The sequence below is a fragment of the Daldinia caldariorum genome, assembly GCF_022478825.1.
Source record: "Daldinia caldariorum strain CBS 122874 unplaced genomic scaffold F4812scaffold_9, whole genome shotgun sequence".
NCBI lineage: Eukaryota > Fungi > Ascomycota > Sordariomycetes > Xylariales > Hypoxylaceae > Daldinia > Daldinia caldariorum.
This window is the reverse complement of record NW_025953045.1, coordinates 542499-562072: the sequence shown is the minus strand read 5'-3', so window position 1 is coordinate 562072 and position 19574 is coordinate 542499. Positions and strand designations below refer to the sequence as shown.

The window sequence follows — 19574 nt, the reverse complement described above, 5'->3', positions numbered from 1 at the left end:
ATCCCGGGGTCACTTGCTCCACCCCATACGTTCCCCTTGGCCTTTCCGGGGGTGGTAATTTTTTTTATACCCCCCAAATATACGTTATTGGTTTCACATTAATTTCTTTTTCCCCCCCCCCCCCCCCCCCCTTTTTTTTTCGCCATCCTTCTCCCCTCCCCCTCCCATTCGACATTTTCCTTAGTTAACTCTCAGACGAATGGGGAGTTGTATGTACCTACGCATGCATACATGCATGCACAGGCGCACAACCACGTCAAACCAGCAGGACAGCGTTGACGCAGCCGTCGTTCTCGCAGTTGTTGGTGATCTGGGCGTAGCGGGCCCAGGCGACCTTGCCGCCGGCGGTGACGAGGCCGAGCTCGGAGACGTTGACCTCGATGATGGTGCCCTTGCTCAGGACGCCGAGCTGCGTGTACAGCGGCTGCTGCGGGTTCTTCTTCACGCTGACGATGGGCAGCTGCAGCGTCACGCCGAGCTCCGGGTGCGTCACGTTGGCCTTCTTGTATCTATAGTAGTTTGGCGCGAAGAAAAAGTAATTAGCTTTTGTGTGTTTTTGTAAGGGGGGGGGGAAGGGGGAGGGGGTGGGAGGGATAGGTAGATGGACTGGACTTACCGTAAACCCATAGGCCGTATGAAACGCTCGTACTTGACAGGCCGCCGGGTGAAATCTGGCCCGACGAACGTCGGCTTGGTAACCATGCGCTTCCAGCTCTTCTTAGCGACCTTCTTCCCGGTACTAACGACCTTGAACATCTCCTCCTCGCTGATGCCGCGCACCTTGGGCAAGGGGACGGCAAACTTGGCGGCCTTCTCGGCGCGCTTGTTCTTGACGGCGGTGCTGAGGGCCTTCGCCTGGGACGGGTTGGAGCGGTCGAGCAGGTAGTTGGGGAGCGGGGTCTTGGGGTCGTTCTCGGAGGCGGACTTGACGTTGCGCTCCTCGTGCGCCTTGATCTGCTTCCGCATCTGGATCTTCTCCTTGTGCCGCTTCGCCTGGTGCAGCTTCGCCCGCAGGCCCCGCAGGTTCTGCGCGTCCTTGGACGCCTTGTGGCCCTCGCGCGCTTCCCGCTTGCGCATGCGCTCCTCGTGGTCCAGACGCCGGCCGTGCGTCTTGCGGAAACGCTCCATGTACTCGTTTTGAGGCTGTCGTGGGTTAGTTGATGATCCATTGGTGCTTTCTCTCTCGAACCGGGAGGAGAAGTGATAGTAGTAGTAGTAAAAATCTTACCATGATGAATGGATTTGCCCTCAAAAGGGACTTGCGAAGTAATTATAAAGGGTTCTCTAAGATTTGATCCGTACTCCAATTTCAGGTTCAGCGAATTGAATTGGGAATGTTGTATTATATAGATATGGAGGCCCAGTAGGTATTGGTAGCGACTTGGTTGATAATAAAAAAGTTACGGCGGTTTGATGTTATCGATTCTAAGGGACCCGCCACTATCAAAATTTCCAAGGAGCTCTAGCCACATCGATTAGATACCAGGTGTGGATAAGATCTATGTAAAATATACCTAAGGTACCTAGGTACCTACTTTGAAGTTTCACTGCGGCGGAAAAACCAGTGTCTCCACTTTAACTTTTCGACCTTCCGTTCCAACTTCAAATCCCAAATCACAATTCGGGAGCTTCGTCGTCGACTCCTACCTTTTTCTCTTCTCGGCGAAGTCGAACGACAGCCGGAGAAAAAAAAAAAAAAAAAATAAGTCAAAGCGAAACCACACCAATCAGTTCCCCGGCCGAGTTTGTATTTACAAATAAATATCTACCAAAAAAAATGAGCCGGTCACTACTGCGCTCCGTCCTGGAGCTGCGCACGCCCATAACACGCCTCCCGCCGCCTCTCCTCCTCCCGATCCGAGCCCGCAGTCTCGCGACCACAGCTGCGCGGCATAATTCCGAGCCGACGACGTCTCCGAGCGCAACGCACACACAGACTACCGTGCCCCCCATAGCACCCTCCAAACCACCTTCCTCCTCCTCTTCCTCCTCCCCCACCCCCACCCCCTCCGCCGGAACAACGCCAACGACATCGACCTCAGTCGCGCAGTTCCTGCCGCTGCTGCGCGCGCAGCCGGCGCACTACATCACGGTGCTGATCCACGGGCGGCCATACCTGGTGACGCAGGGGGACCGGATCCGGCTGCCGTTCCTGATGCACGGCGTGCTGCCGGGGGACGTGCTGCGGCTGGACCGGGCGAGCACGCTGGGCTCGCGGGACTACACGCTGGTGGGCACGCCGCATGTCGACCCGGCCCTGTTCGAGTGCCGCGCCACCGTGCTCGGCGTCGAGTCCGAGCCCCTGCGCGTCAAGGTCAAGACCAAGCGCCGCAACCGCCGCTCCCGCCGCGTCGCCAGCAAGCATCGGTACACCGTGCTCGCCATTAGCGAGTTGAAGGTTTTGGGGCCTTCTTAGGGGGTAGAGCGGGATGGGATGGGATGGTGATAGTGATAGTATGATAGAGAATGAGTGAGTGGTAGAGAGAAAGGGGCACGACGAGGCTGGCTTTATGCCGGGAATTAACGCCTTGCCTCCTTTTTCACGGAAAAGGGAGAAGGGGGAGGGGGGCTAGGTTAGTTTACTACTGGCTTGGAAAATAGAAGGCGAGGACTCGGTTAGCCCGTTCCGCTGTCTATATAACTGACTGCATTTCTCTCGGGGGGGGGGGAAGAGACCTGTGGGAAGACAACCATAGGTTGAAGCCAGTCAGTGGTGGATATCATGTCATGTATGTAACACTTAGGAAAACGAGCTTGTGAAATGTCCATCGAGCTCTGTGTATAAAACATGAATTCATAAATCAGCAGCAGCATACTCCTGAGGCTACTTTATACACTTTATACATAACTAGGTAGGTACCTAGGTACCTACCTCATGTATCAAAGACATGAATTGCCCATGCTTACATCATTATTTTCATTAATACTGGGCAATTCCTGTCCGTTCACAATAAGTAGCACCTCCCAATGAAGCATCTAAGACTCACATCACTCATATCACAAAACGCAAGAATATAAAAAAAGGTGATGGAGAGGTTTGTTTCATCATTAAAAAGTAAAGTTTTCCCAACAACCACCACAAACGTAACGCTGAAAAACATATACACACACCACAGTTCAAGGCGTGATTCTAACGACAAATAAATAAATAGAAAAACAAAGGCATCAATCATCTCATGCCCCTCCAATCCTATCCTGAACTCCGTGGCTAATGAAGAAGAACAAGAAGAATAAGAAGAACGTAAGCGTGAAGCAGGAAACAAAAAAACGTCAAGGTATATCTTCTCTCTCCGTAGGGTCTATAACCTTTGCCCTCCCCTCCCCTCCCCTCCCCTCTCCCTCTGAGTACTCGAATGGTAGGAAGATAAGAAAGCAAAAGAAAGAAAAAAGGGGAGGTGATTTAAACAAAGCGTTTGGAGTTCCCCTTCTCCCCCAGAACCAAAAACACTAATTATCCATCCACACCAACCCATTCGTTACGCAAATAGGGCGATAGGCCTACTATCACCTTATCCAAGCGTGAATTTTCCCTTTTCCAGTTCCCTCCAGTCATTAAGTCATGTTTTATCAAAACCGTCATCCTGTCCGTTACCTCGTCACCTCGTCCCATCCGGGGAGCTTCTCGCAGCCGCCTCTCTACCCACGGCTTTGGCGACGCTACCCCAGTAGGCCTGAGGCCAGACGCTTAGCGCCTCCGCCTCGGTGGGCATCCTCTCGCGGCAGCGGGTGACGACGCTCTGGATGATTCGTCCGAGCAGCTCCTCGGTAATGGGTAGCGTGCCCGCCGGCGCTTCGACGGGGTACAGGAACGGGTCGGATCTGGACAGCAATTCCTCGCACGTGGGACGGAGGTGCTGGTCGCGGCTGAGGCAGCGCTTCATGGTTCGGAGGAGGCTGGGGGGGACAGGTGCTCCGCCGACGCCCTTGTCGCGGAACTCGATGTCGTACTGCCAGTTAATAATGGCGTGGCATCGTGCCATTTGGTTAGGAATGTGGCCGAATGGCGGCGTGCCGTACACCATCTGAAACAATATACAGCCCAAACTCCAGATATCGCTAGGCTTTCCGAGCTTCATAAGCTTGGGACGGGGCGTACTGCCAAGGGACGTAATCCGGTGACCGGAGGAGTCGGTGGTGTTTGAGTCGAGAAGACTCTCCGGGCTCATGTAGTTGGGTGTGCCAATCTGAGTTTCGCGATGCACGTTAACGGTCTCGTCGGTCTGAATAGCGTTGGCAATTCCGAAGTCGATCAGCTTCAATCGACCTTGAACTACAACGAAATTGGCGGGCTTTAAATCCGAGTGCACGATGTCATGAGCGTGGACCGCCGCTAAACATTCGAGCATCTCCTGCCAATAGTAGCGCACAAAAACCGGATCGAATTTAGCATTCTCGGGCGACAGCCGGAGGCGTAGGAGCGTGTTAAGATCCAGCTCGCCCATTTCCATAAGCTAAAGAACCCCCAATTAGCTTAGTTCGATATGGCTTCTAAGGGGACGAAGGGGAACAGCATATAAAACTTACCAGGCTGAGGACCTGCTTCTCTTCGTTCATCTCGTAATCATATAGAGTAATAACACGATCGACGTTATTCAGCTTCCTCAGAAGGTCTATTTCGCCTTTATAGCCTCGGACTGTATTCTCGTCCGCACCTTCGATCGAAACTCGTTTCAACGCAAACATCTTCCCGTTATCGGCCGCCACACGGTAAACCTTTCCGCTACCTCCACGGCCGAGCGAATCGAGCCTCGTATAGCATTTCCCGTTCACCTTCATGTAATTTCGTCGCTTCGCTTGGACCGTGGTCGCCGCACCGGCTGCGGAGGTAGCAGCATCTAGGATCGACATTTTCGGTGGAGGCGCCGGCGCTGCCCTACGAGGCGTGTTCTGGCTCAGCGAGCTTAATGCCTTGCGCTCCGGTGAGATAAGTCGTGCGGAACCCACCTCGGCAGCACTCAAAGGACGGGCTGAAGTCTTAGGTACATCCTTCTCTAGAAAGCTCCCTACAGGAGGTTTGCTCCTCTTGAAGGTCGGCGGAGCTTCGTTCTCCTGATCTTGCCTCTCCGGCATTTCCGCTCGAGGGGGTGGGACTCGATAATGTGGGATCGGAATTTCGTCGTGCTCGGGCGAATCCTGCCGCGATCGTGAGGCTTGTACGTTTTCTGCCGCAGTAGCTAATTCTCTTCTTTGGGCTGCTCTCGCAGACCCCCTAGAACTAACAGGGCTCCCCGAAGCGAGGCGATCGGGCACGTAATACGAGGACGCGAGGTTATCTAACGGATCGTAGTCCTCGGGATCCCGAGCGTGGGGCGCGTCGGACTCGAGGTTAGATCGGTAAGGTTCTCTTTCGTTTTCGGCGTCCTCTTCACTCTGTCTCCTTCGTCCTCGGCGCGCCGGGCCACTAAGAAAGCTACCGGGAACCTTTCCTACTCGTTTAATACGCATTGAGCTCTGCACTGCTTGATTCTCGTCGCTGCGATTCCTAGATCCGTTAGAGCCTAACCTAGAGGCGCTGCCCGGATTAGACGACCCCTGCTGTCGGGGAACAGTCTGGGGAGCATCGGGAAGGTCATTTTCGTCAGATGGTGCAATGCGAGAATAGAATGATGAGACTTGGTCAGCCGGTCTAGAAGACATCACCGACGAAGCTGACGAGCGACCCCTATTGCCCGACGATCCGACGGTAATTCTGACCACACGACCCTGTTGGGCCGGCGTATTCAAATCCTTGTCCTTGATTATGGACCCGTTAGCCTTCTCTTCGGCGACGCTATCAGCCCGGCTTGGAGGACGGTTCCCGTTTCGCGAAGCGGAGAAGGAAGTCGACGTTGACCTCCTTTTCGCAGGCTTCGGTTGAGATGCAGCGGCGGTAGTTACTGATGAGGCACTTAGACGGACAACGCGCTTCCTCACCGGACTGCTCTCTCTACTAGCTTGGCTTCTGGCCGGCGAGGTAGGCCTTGATGATAATTGGGAGCTGCTGGCACGGGTATGCCTCCTCTCTTCGCCGATTGAGGCCACCGACGCACCGAGGACGCTGCGCCTCTTAACAGGCTTTTCTTGCTCCGAGTGGACAGGCGACGAGGGACGGTGGGTTTGAGCTCGGGTTCGAACGCGTCCATTATCACGTTCCTGTTCAGCACCTTCATCGTTGAGGAGAGCTTTGGTAAGAGCACTGAGCTTCATAGGTACAGGGATCTCGTCATCTGAGCTATCATTATTCGCGTATTGCGACTTGGAGATAGGAACTGGAGCGGGAATGTTGGATTCGGCACGACCGATCTGGGACCTAGAGGGAGCCCTCCTCAAACCGGATCTTAGCGACGACTTTCTCGTTAAAGCACCCGGATGTTGACTGGACGCTCCGGGCGTCGGCGATGCGGAGGCCATTAGATTGTAAGGTGGGTTGGGTTGGGTTGTAAAGTGGACGGTATTAAAAAAAAATAATAAAAAAAGGAAAAAAAAAGGAAAAAAAATAATAATATGGAATTGAAAACAAAACAGGCTGGTTATGGTTATGGCGCGTCGAATTGGCGAATTGGGGGGTATCTTTTCTTGTCGATTTAATGGATATTCTACGTGTCAAAGCAGATCATGGTTCCAAAAACATTATACTTGGGTAGTTTTTAGTTGAACCAACGGGGCGCGATGGGTGCTGTGCTGGTTGAAAGGTTGTCTGCACTGGTTCCTGACCTCTCCCTGCGAAATGCTGTTTCCATTGGCTTGGCGTCCTTTTCGTTTTTTTTATCCGTTGCTAGGAGCAACGTCTACAATCCCGTTTCGGTAGCCAATTAAATCCCGTTCGCTAATTTGACTGCCGTCAGGAAGTCCCGCATAACGAATCCACTCGCATGGGTATAAATCGATATACCATGATATTGCATAACATTAGGTACCTACACCTACCTTATACGTTGGATGCAAGATAAACAAACCCCTCCAAGATTAATTTTAAATATTTTAAAGAGAGCCAAGGGACTTTATCGCCCTTGCTAAACCTACCTTAGGTACGTATATCAGATGAACCGATAAGAGAATTTAAGTTACGCCAATGCAGATAGATGCAGGTTCAACTTTCACTTAAGCAAGGTTAAGTAGGCATTTGCTTAACTCAAACGCTTATTACCACCATCGCACAACGTTCACTGGAAGCACAAATCAATAGATCAGGGAGGGGAACATAGAAGTCCGGAGAAGTAGCACTTTATTTTTTTCCTTAACCGTCTCTAGATGCCCTAGTTGATCAAACGTAGACCCTTCCACGCCGGATATCATGCATGACCATTGCCCATTTCCGTGCCACCTCCCCGAAAATGTATGACTTCGTTGTCGTAACCAGGTACGATATTCGCTTAGTCGAACAGACCGAAGCCCATGTCCTCGTCGGACTCTTCCTTCTCTATACCAATTTGTTAGTACACAAGTCCAGATCGAATCGCAGCAGGCCGTAAACGTACCCTCTTCCTTCTTCTCTTCGGCCTTCTCCTCGGCGGCGGCAGCACCACCGGCGGCAGCGGCGCCACCAGTAGCAGCACCGCCAGCACCGCCAGAGGGAACGGAGGCAAGCTTGCTGGAACCCTCAGCGATCAACTGCAATGCCGTGTCAGCTAGCTCGACGTTACTTTCTCCAGGTTTGCAATTTCAGATAGCTCATACCTCGTTGATGTCCTTGCCCTCAAGCTCGGAGATGAGCTTCTCCAGACGCTCGTTGTCAGCCTCGATACCGACGGACTCGAGGACTTCCTTAACGTCGGAAGCGGACGGCGAGGTGTTGCCACCAAGGCCGAGGAGGAGGTAAGCTGCGAGGTGCTTCATTTTTTCTGATTTGTTCTGCGGCGCGCGGACCTTTGTTAGCGGAGCTGCTTTCTTTTTATATAATTGGATTTTTTGCGACGAGGGGTGCGCGGGGTGAGCGAATGCGACAATTCGAACCCGGTAATAATTCAGTGATAGATAGTATAGATATTTCAAGGGTAGACTTACGAGATGTGAGAAGAACACGAGAAATCAATCGATTTAACCGCAGTTTTGGGCGGAGACTGAGCCTTCGAGTTCTGTGGGAAGTTCGGTGTGAAGAGGTCGAAGTTGAGGATTGATGACTTATTTCGGCCAAAAAAGTTTCCTTAGATTTTCGGTGCGCCTGGATTTGACTGTGGGCAAGGTTGGTAGAGTGGATCCCTCGCCTATCACCTGATTAGGGTCGTGTATCTTTGGTATATGTCCAGCAATTGGACCTAGGTACAATACTACATGTACTATGTATTACGTACCTAGGTACTCCACACTCTCTGTGGCTTGCCCATCCACCAACCCGCGAATTACAGCTTCGATAATGACGTAGCTCAGCCACAACTCCTGGTTGGCTATGGTTACCTGTAGAATCAAGCTAGAAAAGTACATATGTACTTCGTACTTGGAACGTCTTCTTAGGAGCGGGAACGGCACGAGCTTTCTTTTTGTTCAAACAACCTTCTTATCATCATTTCTAATATCAGCGACCCCGATACCCGCATTCTTTGTTGTTAGATCACTCGACGCATTCGTTTTTTCTTGCCTCGGCTGCTACTGCTAGTATTTTCGACTTTGGAGTTTGTACAGCCGTACTTACAGTCGTATTTACAGTCGTTTTCAGATCGCATCAAGTCGAGAGAAAAGAGTCACCGCACATGCCATAGCCCGCCGACTTATGACGCCTCAGGGACATTATACGCACCTGACGGCAATCGGGATACCCTCCAGGGAGTCTTTTCTGTTCTCCAGTAGACATCAAGTCTTATCATAATGCCGGTACGTGTCATCTTTTTTTTTCACTTCTCCTCTGTAGTGCTTACCTTGGTTCTAACGTCTTGCGCTTCAAGATCGGTGACCTTCTCGCCGAGATCTCTGGCGGGATACCATCCTCTGAACCTCGGCCCAAGACACCGACATCGACATCGACCGCAGTTAAGCGAAAAGCCGATGATGACTCGCATAGCACGACATCGAACAAATACCCTAAGTCGCGACAGCAAGACGGGTCTTACCCGGTAAGTAAGACCTCCCGCGAAGCGAAGACGGATACTGTCGATCGACCGAAACCCACCCCCGCGTCCGCAACCATCAAGTCTTCGTCTCTACCTCAGCGCACGAATTCACCATCCACAAATTCTACAAATAGCCGCTATCAACCCCCAGTACCAAGCGTGCAACGTACAAACACCTCTTCTTCAAACAGCAAGCTAGGACCGGGAACAGGATCCAACACGTCCCAAACGAAAAAACCGACGGACCAGATCGCTAGTCGGCCAAAACTTAGTGCATCTTCACTAGCAGCCGCTTCGAAAGCGCCTCCTGCGAAATCGTCGCCTACGACTCCGACAGCCTCGGATCCGTCCAAGGCGCCAAAGAAGGGCTCATATCAAGAGATTATGGAACGTGCTAAGAAGGCTCAAGCGTCTATGGGTAAGGTCGGTATGATCCAGCACAAGTCTATCGGAACAGCCAAGAAAGAGCAGCCCGCGAAGGTAGAACAGAAGCCGAGCGGGGTCAAAGGGAAAGATGGAAAGCCGTATCTTGGAAATGGTCGATCATCCACCATACCCGCACGAGGGGGTGCGAGACCTGGAATGGCGGCTCGTGACGTCAGCCGGAACGGTACCGGAAAAGACGCCAAAGCAAGTGGAAAGGCACAGCCTGGTCCAGGTAGCGAGGAAGCACCAGCAAAGAAAGTGAAGAAGTCGGCAACGGCTACAACAGGCTATACCGGAACCGCTCGACCTCCACCAGGGGCCGCGTTTGGGAAACAATCGGCATCCGGGAAGGGCAGCTCCTCAGCTTATAAGCCTGGTGGCCTCCTCGCACCCCCGAGGCCAAGCCGCCGGGACCGATACGAGGACGAATATGATGACGATATGGACGATTTCATCGAATATGACGACGAGGAGGACGACTATTCCAGTCGCCGAGGCATGGGCTATGGCGGATACGTTTCGGACGGCTCCAGCGATATGGAAGCGGGCATTTCTGATATCGACATAGAAGAACGAAGAGCCGAGATACTAGGCCGCGAGGAGGACAAACGAGAGCAGGCACTTGAGGAGAAGCTTAAGCGAGAGAAGGAGGAGCGGAGACGACGACTTGGTATAGGTCGCTGAGACCTAGAATCTAATATCAACGCAAGAGTTCCGCGGGATTAGCCGCTTCTTCATACTACTCCTTTGGTTTCGATCGCGCGCTTATTATTTTTTATTCGTTTTAAAAAGACACGGTTCACGTAGATGGAATATTTTGCATGGAAGACGGCGTTTTTTTGTTGTTGTTGTTGTTGTTGAGATTTCCCTAGGCGCCCAAGGCCGAACCTTGGTGAGCAAACGGCGTTCTTCTTTTGTTCGTTCTTCGTCATAACATACATACCCCCGTGTTAAGGTTGTTTGAAGGGGGTAATGGAATGGTCGATCATATCTAGCGCATTGCAACCTTAGATATCGTCTTTTGCTTTTCTGGTAAAATTTTACAGTACTTGTACATTTCAAGGGCTAAATGATAGTTGTTGGTAGTTACTAATAAGCTTCTTACTTCTCATTCCTCTTCTTCTTTTGGCATGATCAACTGGATATAGGTGTGTAGCTCCTTTAACCTGATGGCTTAACAGGTAATTAGTCCTAGGGTAGACGTTTTATGTTCTACTCTAATCATTCGTTGTATATATCTATTAGTTATTATTATTATTATTAAGACTGCAAACAAGTTAGGATCGTTCGAAGGGGAGCATCTCGTAAATATGTTGCCCCTGAACATGAATCACCCGGAGCCCCTTTTCTTTGCTTTTTCCTGAAAACACATACATTCTTCTTGCGTCGTCGCATAAAGCCCTACCGTATCCCTCTTGGTAAAGCATATCATATGCCTGTTAACAATGGGAAGTGCCTAATCCAACTATACAAACCCACAACTTCGTATCGTACTAATTCACTCAATTCGAAGTCCTGCACTTTTAAAGACTAGTTTGTCTCGTACGCTTAACCGGTGTTATAGTTGTCTCAATATATATAATATATATTGCAAGTAAAGAAAACTCTTAGTAATTATCTTGATGTGTTTTGTAGAGCCACAAGCATTATATTCCTGCCACCATAATACTACCCTCAGATATTCCAGTTACTACCTACCTCTCATCAGTTTATCTTGGCCAGGGGATAAACTAATGAACTCAATTCCCAGTGTTGGATTGACAAGGTCAACATAATACACACAGCATTATACTGGATCTACGTACGTACGTACGGAGGAGCGAAACACAAAACAACAAACAAAACGATACTTGTAAAACTGACTCTGATTGACGACCACTTGTAGCTATCTCAGGATACAGCGTACGGATACGTACGCTGTATAAGTAGTCCTCGTGTGTGTGGGTACGTGGATACCAGGGCTTGAAAGCCTTGGTGGATAGCCACGATCCAGGCTATTCAACGACCTTGTGGATGGCCTCTTCGAGGCCATCGCCAGTCAGGTAATATCTAGTAGTATTTATCCCGACACCCAGTCTGTTCAATAATAAAAACACTGTTCTTGCCGATAGACTTAAAAGACTATTAAAGTACGCAGTACTGTACCTAAGCGTACCTATAGGGAACTCAATTGCGGAATACATCTACCCCCAAATTTGCATAGCGCTGCTATACGCCACCATCCACTGAAGTTACAAGTTGGAAATTCGACTACTATATCTAAGATTTGGACATTTTGAGCTTAATCTTTGACGCTCAAATAAATAATATAGACAGAGATGGTAACACCAATTACAAGGATCGACATTTCATGCCTACCTCTCGAGTAGGATGGGTGACATCACGACAATGTAATGCGGGGAGAACAACCAACATCTAAATTTCAACTCGACTTGGAAACATGTTCAAAACTTATTACCTGGGACTTGAAAACATATCAACCGGTCAATCAACCAATTGCTAAAATTGAAGCCTAGAAAGATGATGGTCTATCTAACTACGTGGATATCCCTTTTTGCGTTGGAGGTTTTGGCTGTAGCCGGTCAACGACAGCCCGCTGAGCAGATTGTAATTACTCCATCCGAGCCGCATCAATTAGATCCGGACGTATCCAAGGTCCAGCATGAGTACGTGTATTTGTGCATTGCCTACCATATAAGCCTTGATGCCTCCCGGCAATAACCGAAGTAGAACGTAACTGATAATGATCATACCAGGTTGAAAAAAGCCGAGATATTTCCAACAGGTAAGTCTCCGTTCACATATATAGATGACTTATAACTAACTAGTCATAGTTATCGACAAATTCCTCCCCTCGTTTCTCCTTGACGCGACATGGCCATCGGGAGAACGTGCAGAACTAGGCAACACCATGAAGGTAGACGACGTCCAAGACAACCCCACCATCACTGTACGCCAGAGCCACTCATCATTATCATCCTCGTCGTCCAATGAGAAGCGCCCCGGCATAACCTACACTATCACAATCACCGACCCGGACGCACCGTCCCGCGACAACCCGGAGTGGTCTGAGTTCTGCCACCTCATCGCCACGGGGTTAGACATCTCATCATCATCACCATCATCCGAGTCCACCACTACTTCTCTCCGACCGTCCAGCTTGAACTACATCATGCCGTACAAGCCCCCCGGGCCTCCCCCCAAGACCGGGAAGCACCGATACGTGTTTCTGCTATTCGCCCCCGCGAACGGCACCACGGACCCGCTCCACCCGACCAAGCCGGAGGACAGGAAGCACTGGGGCACGGGCAAAGCGCGACACGGCGTGCGGGACTGGGCGGAGGAGAACGGGCTGAAACCTGTTGGTGAGTACCGTGGTACCTATCTACCTGCCTAACTTACGACAGCGCTATTATTTTAATTACCTACCACCTGGTGATACCGTCGACGCTAACTAATGCGCAGCGGCAAACTTTATCTACGCTCAGAATGAGGAACAGTGATAGCACTGCACTCCCATATGGATATATGAGCCAGGGCCCCAAAAGCCTGATTGGCTTGGAAACACGACGTCAACCTTGGGGATGCCTGCAGCGCTTAAGAAGACGCAGATGTCCCTCTAGAACTGTCCATATCTCTCTTAGGGCGTCCACACGTGTTTGTGGAACAAGGGCTTCTTGGTTCTGGAAATTGCCATAGAGAATAGGGCCGCGCTGTGAAGCTTATCTGACCAGGGGGCTAGATTTTTTTTGATTCTTTTGACATACGTCTTCCAAGAATTTGCCTGCACGACTAAAGATTGTTTTGGTATTGTGGTCAGGTATACCCGCGATGGGAACCCACATATCCTTATACCCCTGAGTATGTCACCCCTCCCCCTATAGTCTCGTCCCAAGACCACACATAATAAAGAAGTCATTATGGATTTTGTTGTCTGCAGTAGCTGCATTTATACGGCTACCCAGCCATCCGTAACTGTCATCTCGTAGGTTAGTTTCTTGTAGCCAATGCCTCGCTCGCAACTACCGCTACCACTATCGCGCAGCTATCCCGTTTATGGGCATTGTTAATTTCTCGCAACTACTGCTATTCCCTAACTGCTAGGCTATCTTGTAGCTTTTCTTCTTCTTCTTCTTTTTTCTGAAGTTGCTGCTTTAAGCCAATTATTTGGCTTCTCGTTACTGCTATTTGAGAACTTAAATAACCATTGCGAACGCTGCTGTTGCAATTTTTCGTTAATATATTACTATCACTACCACCTAGTTACTCGTTATATCGTAGTATTCGTAGATGCGATTACATCGCTAGTCTTAACTATAAAGTTACTGCATTAGAAACCCCTAGATATCCCACCTTTCAAAACCCAAGCCAATACTCGTACCTATAACATCATACAACAGGTACGTAACCACTCACTTGCAGTCTAAACCATCTATCCTTTTATAACTAATCTAATTACCTTATCATAATTATCATCAACTCTACTATAATATAGCTTTTTAACTTCTTACTATTATAATAACTATTGCTAGCCATACTATTACAGCGTGAGAGACTCCATAATATCCTATCTTTCAAGGAACCAGGCAATATTCCTCCCTATAACATCATACTACTGTAGCCCCTTTCTCGTAGCTGCTATTTCAAGCCGGCTATCAAAATTTTCATTATCTTTCGTTAATATATTGCTACCACACCTACTGTTACATTGATACCTATAACCTATTTACAATCTCATCTCTCATCTATAAATGCTTGTTTATATATAGCCACCGAAACTATTACGCGACTATCCAACCACTCGTCGTTGCTAATAAATGGGCTACACGGCTTCTCGTTACCAGTGCGTCTTTACAAAAGCTAACCGCTACTATAGTCTATATCTATAACGTTAGCCTGCTGCAGGGCGACAATAGTGCGCACTACTCGCTGCATCACTAGCTGTCGGGAGTATGGTACATTAGAACGGATTAGGAGATAAACCCATTAGGATAGTCGTATATAAAGGAGATGTTGCTCTTTTGAAAATGTTTCAAAAGGTACCTAGGTAAGTGCTAACTAATAGATCACTACACTATACATTTACCATTGTCTTGAGTATTCACTCTACGTACGATATACACCACGGGATCTCTCTGACACTAGCCTATTCCAAGGCAGCCACGCAGTTACAAGGTAATCGCTAGCTGGGTACTGTTACAGTGTATCCTTTCTTTCAAAGATTCAGGCAATACTAAGTAACTTATAAACCCCATAAAATCCTATCTAATCGCCTCTCGAATAATCTGTCAAATGGCCTATTATGAAAGAGATCCCGTGATATATGTCGAATGTAGAGTGAATACTAAAGTCTAAAGATAATAGTATGTAATATAGTGATCTATTAGCGCTTGCCCCTCGAAACACCTTCAAAGGAGCGGCGTCCCCTTCATATACTATTATACTAGTCTAAGAGACAGTCTATACAAATAGGCAATAGACGTTACGCTATCCGATACGCCTGCGATAGATGTCACATACAAAGTAAGTGACAGGGGAATAGTATACAGTTTATTGTAGAGATCTAGTAACACCTAGCCTTCTAACCATCCTCGAGGGATCTGGCTATCCTTTATATAGACAATAGACCCCTGCTATATCCACATATCCTCATATCCCTGACAGAAGTTCTTGTCACAATGGCCTCTGCATGAATGGGGAGGTCGTAGAATTTGCGAGTGCCGACTAAGAGATCTTGCACATCTTGCAGGGTGGGAATCTTCTTGAGCAGAACAATATAACAAAGCTTCCGAGAGTCAATAAGGAGCTCCGATATATATATCTGAACGTACAGACTACGGTCGGCAAACCATGGGAAGAATGATGCTATTTGAAACGCGGCCGTAACTGAGAAGTTAGGATAGTCGAAGCAGTAGAATATTGGCCAAGTATCGACCGAATCATGACCAGGGATAGTCCGCCAATATCGTTTTTATTCCATCCTGCTGCATTCCAAGAGTGTACAGCGTTGAAGAGTTGTGATGGAAGCCTTGCTAACTTTGATAAATAATACGTCATCGCTATATGGCAACGGCGACCTTGGCCCGCCAGACCACTACCCTATTCAGCCGTGTGGAAATCGGAAGAGAGCTAAAGTCCCTAAGACGGCCCGCGGGACGGTCAGGAGCCCGAAGACGCAGGATAGGTGGAGAACTAGGCTGAGGAGAGCGATAACGAGGCTGGTGAGGACAGCTAAGCTGAATAATGGGACGATGAGGCGTAACTGGAGGAGGGTTAAAATTGTCGGGCTGGTCCTCGGGCTGGTCCTCAAGAGGCTTAGGAGCATAACGACGGAGTTCGCGGATGATGGAGTCAAGACTCTGCAAGAGGGCCACTTGGGGTCTATACTGAGAGAGCTAGACATCCTGCAGGCTCCAGGGCAGCCGGAGGTTAATTATTAGACGTCGCTTTCTTCAAATCCGAGATATTAGCCATCAGTCGAGTGTTATTCTTGCGTAAACCCTCGCGGATTTTTAGTACTTTATCATGGGACTTTACTATACAAAGCAAGGCAAGATCTTCAGCAGCTCGCTTCGACTCATTAAACTCCACCGCCTCGGAAAGCTTTTTTAAAACTGTTGAAAGATTGGTTGTTCGTTCAAAGGCGTCATAATCTATGACCCCTCCCATCTCCCTATGCTGGGCTTCAATTCTTTTATCGATCAAATCCTATGATGCCATCCATTACCGATGCCTCCTGGGTCAACACACAAAGAACGCCGCCAGCTGGTTTAGTGAATACTTTAGTATCGTCCGCAAAAGGGATAGGAGGCAAGTACCCCATCCTTAACCCAGTGCAAATGCATCTTGCGTACTCCATCCTGCCCGGAGGTAAACAACCTAAAACTGATTCCCACAAGGAGAACTGCACTTTGGATGTTCGAGCCAGGATCACTGTAAGGATTCGGAAGATAGCTACACTACCAAAAAGTAGATCGATGTCAACTCGAGGAGTTGTGTCATTTGAGACTCCTTTGAACAAAGGAGTTGTTTTGTATATAGCTTTAGCTTCAAAGTTACTGTAATCAGAGTTTCTTGCGGGAGAACGTAGTTGTTGTCCTACCTCATGCTCTGCGACGTGACAAGTTGACGATGCTATCTCCACCTATAAGGACCTCCACGGACAGTACCGTGATAGGTGCGGTATGGATCGGCATTCGTGGGAACTTGAAGTGTGCGCCGACTAATTTGAGAGCATCCAAGACATATTCTACCGACGGTTTCTGGGTGAAGATCAATAGATGCCAGGGCCGGTGTTGAGCTATGGGTTCATCGAGAACGTGAACCTGGGAATGGATTGGAAGAACTCCAAACTCGACGAATTATTGTAGGATCTACCGTGCGCCGCAGCCCTAGGTGAAGTAGGCATATTGAAAAACGAGCAAAGGATTGGCCACTGATACTCATATATCCTGTTCAATACGCATGCTCGACTCCAAGCTGCATGGGTCCAGTCGCTGAGAAGACCATCTAACTCCCGCCAAGACTCCGAGTCGATCAATGTCAAGGTTTGAGTAGAGATAATCGTTGTTGCACAAAGGGAGAAAGAGGTAGCTAGTAAGAGGTCCCTCGCCTAGCTACCTTATATACACGATGGTGACCCACTAGGGGTCCACGTTATAGGACCGTACCGTGACAGTCAAACTGTTTAGGAAACGTGAGACCGTGTGTAGGAGTGGGAACATGGGAATCAAGATCTTACCTGCGGAGATTGGAAGAGTAAAAAGGGATCAAGAGTAACGGCCCATATGTGGGTCAAACCCTGGACCAGGCAGTTGCGTGGCAACTTCCACACCAGTATATATTCCCACATGTCCTGCCGCCTTTTGTAATTACTTTTTCTTCTTTCTTCATCTCACAATACATACAATAAAGTTATAACATTGCAGCCTCGTCTCTAATGTAATCTCAGCCGTAACTTCAAGTACGAATATGTGAGTGTTGGTTGAATAGAATATGCGTGACGCGTCAAAGTCGATAATAACTTATGTCAAGTTTGAGAAGATCGAAGTTTAGTGTTAGTTGAATATAATATGTGCGACATGTGAAAGCTAGTAATAACTTGTGTCAAGTTTGAGAAGATTGAATGGAGGGTTGCGTTGCTTAAATAGGTTTTTCCTACTGCTTGTTGTCTCTTTCCTGTTGCCTGGCTCTTTCCTATTGTTTAATACACAGTACCTACCTGTTGTTAGAGCTACATAAAGTACTAGTAAACTCGGTACCTACCCTATCTATACTTATTTGGGTAATAATCTCATTATGAAAAAAAATCATCTCAGTTATTAACCCAGGCAGGTACATATTGAATTCGTAGATTCCATTCTTGTAAGATCGCAGCAACCATACATGGCAAGTAGATGCCTTGTTGCCCTACATTACAGGTAAGTAGGAGGTAGGTAATGAGGTACCTAACATATGGTTTAATCCCCCTCTTTTCAATTTACCATAGATGTGCCTTTTCTCTACCAAAGTTCTCAGTTTTTTCCCTCATCACTTTGCCTTCATTACTTCATTACAACGCCCTGTCCCTTTGGCTTGACAGATTCATATGGTTCGTCTAGACCACCACAAAAGCTCTCGTCACCTACAACCTATAGTACGTCTCAGTTTGGTCCCCTATCTTATGGCTCCTAGCCTGCCGATTAATTCCTCTCCATAGCAATAAAAACGCCTGAAGCGTCGCGGACACATAGAGCTGAGACAGTTTACTTGTCCAAATCCCTTCGCACGGCACTGGAGTGGTTTCGAGACAATGATGGCCGTCCCATTCTGCCTGATCCAGACAAAGCCCTGCGTTCTCGCATAGACATTCACGACGCAAGCCGCGATGACAGCAAAACGATATTATGACGCCAAGCATAAACCAGTCTTTTTTTGACGTCAACCATCAAGTTTTGCTACGATTACATAAGGGTGGTAGCATTCCTGAACTTCCTGCCGACAAGCCGGAGAACCAGCGTGAGGGCCTTGGCTCTCCTGCTAGCTTCTTTCCTCGAAGCCAGGTTCCGGGTCATCGTCGTGTATATAAATAAAGTAACTAAACGAGGGACCTTTTACCACTTCCCTCTTTCTTTATGCAACAACAACTGCTTCTACCGGGCCTTGACAGGATTACACGTAAACAATTCCATTATTCTTTTCTACATTATCGCAACCTGTCCCATTCAGCATCGTAAGTCGAGACCCCGTCACTGGGGCCACCCATTTCCTATACAAAATCAGCAAATTCGCATATATATATTTAGTCCAAAGAAATAGATAAAAATATGTACTTTTTTAATATAGCTTCTTTATACCTATTTAATTTCGTATAAACTTTTCTAACTTTTCATTTCGTTATTTAGTGGTGAAATATTAAAGAGTGTTTTTTATTGCTATTTTTATCTTCAAAAGTTTTCAAAAGAATTAGGAATTTTACATCAAAAACATCAAATTATTATAAACACACATAACTTTATCAATTATTTTTTTACATAGCTTCTTTAAAATGAAAGGCTTCATTGAAATTTTCTCTATTTAATAATATAAAAAGCGTATTTTTAGGATCGATATTCGTAACATTATAAACATAAATAAGCGTTAACAACTTTACATATAAATTTATATGTGCATTTGTTAATGCACACACTACCATTCATTGCAGAACGCATACTTGTTTGAATATTCTATTAATTCATATACGTAATGAAAGCTGTATAATATCCTCGAAAGTAAAAGCCTCATATTTGTACCTATTTATTTAAATTAAATACATGTATGCGAATTTGCTGAATTTGTATGGGAAATGGGTGGCCCCAGCTAGGGGGCCCCCAGTGATGGGGTCTTGACTTATCATTAAAGGTACCTAGGTATCTAACCTTTGAACTTATCCAATTCCACGAAATAGGAGCCATAGTCTTCACCTAAATCATCACATATAAAAAATAGATTTTATTATTTTTTTTGTTCTCTTTTTCTTGTTGCTGTTGGCCAGTTTCCTTACTAGTCAACGGCAAATCTACGATGCGCGGATGAGCAAAGTAATCATTGCTTATTGACCACTCATCTAACTGTTTTTACTAGTTACACAAAAGAATCTCCCAAACC

The 19574-nt window shown here is 47.8% G+C and overlaps 6 protein-coding genes across 6 annotated transcripts; 3 read left to right on the top strand and 3 right to left on the bottom strand.

Annotated features, from left to right (window-relative positions):
• Positions 1–141: 141 nt before the first annotated feature.
• On the bottom strand, positions 142–1465 carry F4812DRAFT_429697 (ribosomal protein S8e). The gene is made up of 3 exons (XM_047934297.1): positions 1229–1465; positions 617–1143; positions 142–509 (listed from the first exon to the last, which is right to left on the bottom strand). The coding sequence occupies exons 1-3, from the start codon at positions 1229–1231 to the stop codon at positions 257–259; spliced, it is 783 nt and encodes a 260-aa protein (XP_047789791.1). The 5' UTR covers positions 1232–1465; the 3' UTR covers positions 142–256.
• F4812DRAFT_459582 (ribosomal protein L21-like protein) lies at positions 1353–2416 on the top strand (the record flags this gene model as incomplete). The annotated part of the gene is made up of 2 exons (XM_047937573.1): positions 1353–1363; positions 1732–2416. The coding sequence occupies 2 exons, from the start codon at positions 1353–1355 to the stop codon at positions 2414–2416; spliced, it is 696 nt and encodes a 231-aa protein (XP_047789790.1).
• Positions 2417–2928: 512 nt separating this feature from the next.
• Positions 2929–6809, bottom strand: F4812DRAFT_429687 (kinase-like protein). Its single transcript, XM_047934296.1, has 3 exons — positions 4525–6809; positions 3153–4451; positions 2929–3055 (listed from the first exon to the last, which is right to left on the bottom strand). The coding sequence occupies exons 1-2, from the start codon at positions 6388–6390 to the stop codon at positions 3597–3599; spliced, it is 2721 nt and encodes a 906-aa protein (XP_047789789.1). The 5' UTR covers positions 6391–6809; the 3' UTR covers positions 2929–3055; positions 3153–3596.
• A 144-nt stretch (positions 6810–6953) lies between these two features.
• F4812DRAFT_429683 (putative ribosomal protein P2) lies at positions 6954–8250 on the bottom strand. The gene is made up of 4 exons (XM_047934295.1): positions 7984–8250; positions 7657–7830; positions 7458–7590; positions 6954–7399 (listed from the first exon to the last, which is right to left on the bottom strand). The coding sequence occupies exons 2-4, from the start codon at positions 7813–7815 to the stop codon at positions 7353–7355; spliced, it is 339 nt and encodes a 112-aa protein (XP_047789788.1). The 5' UTR covers positions 7816–7830; positions 7984–8250; the 3' UTR covers positions 6954–7352.
• Positions 8251–8418: 168 nt separating this feature from the next.
• F4812DRAFT_429681 (uncharacterized protein) lies at positions 8419–10738 on the top strand. The gene is made up of 2 exons (XM_047934294.1): positions 8419–8787; positions 8859–10738. The coding sequence occupies exons 1-2, from the start codon at positions 8782–8784 to the stop codon at positions 10131–10133; spliced, it is 1281 nt and encodes a 426-aa protein (XP_047789787.1). The 5' UTR covers positions 8419–8781; the 3' UTR covers positions 10134–10738.
• An 862-nt stretch (positions 10739–11600) lies between these two features.
• Positions 11601–13366, top strand: F4812DRAFT_429677 (PEBP-like protein). Its single transcript, XM_047934293.1, has 4 exons — positions 11601–12115; positions 12206–12234; positions 12284–12814; positions 12915–13366. The coding sequence occupies exons 1-4, from the start codon at positions 11970–11972 to the stop codon at positions 12950–12952; spliced, it is 744 nt and encodes a 247-aa protein (XP_047789786.1). The 5' UTR covers positions 11601–11969; the 3' UTR covers positions 12953–13366.
• Positions 13367–19574: the final 6208 nt, after the last annotated feature.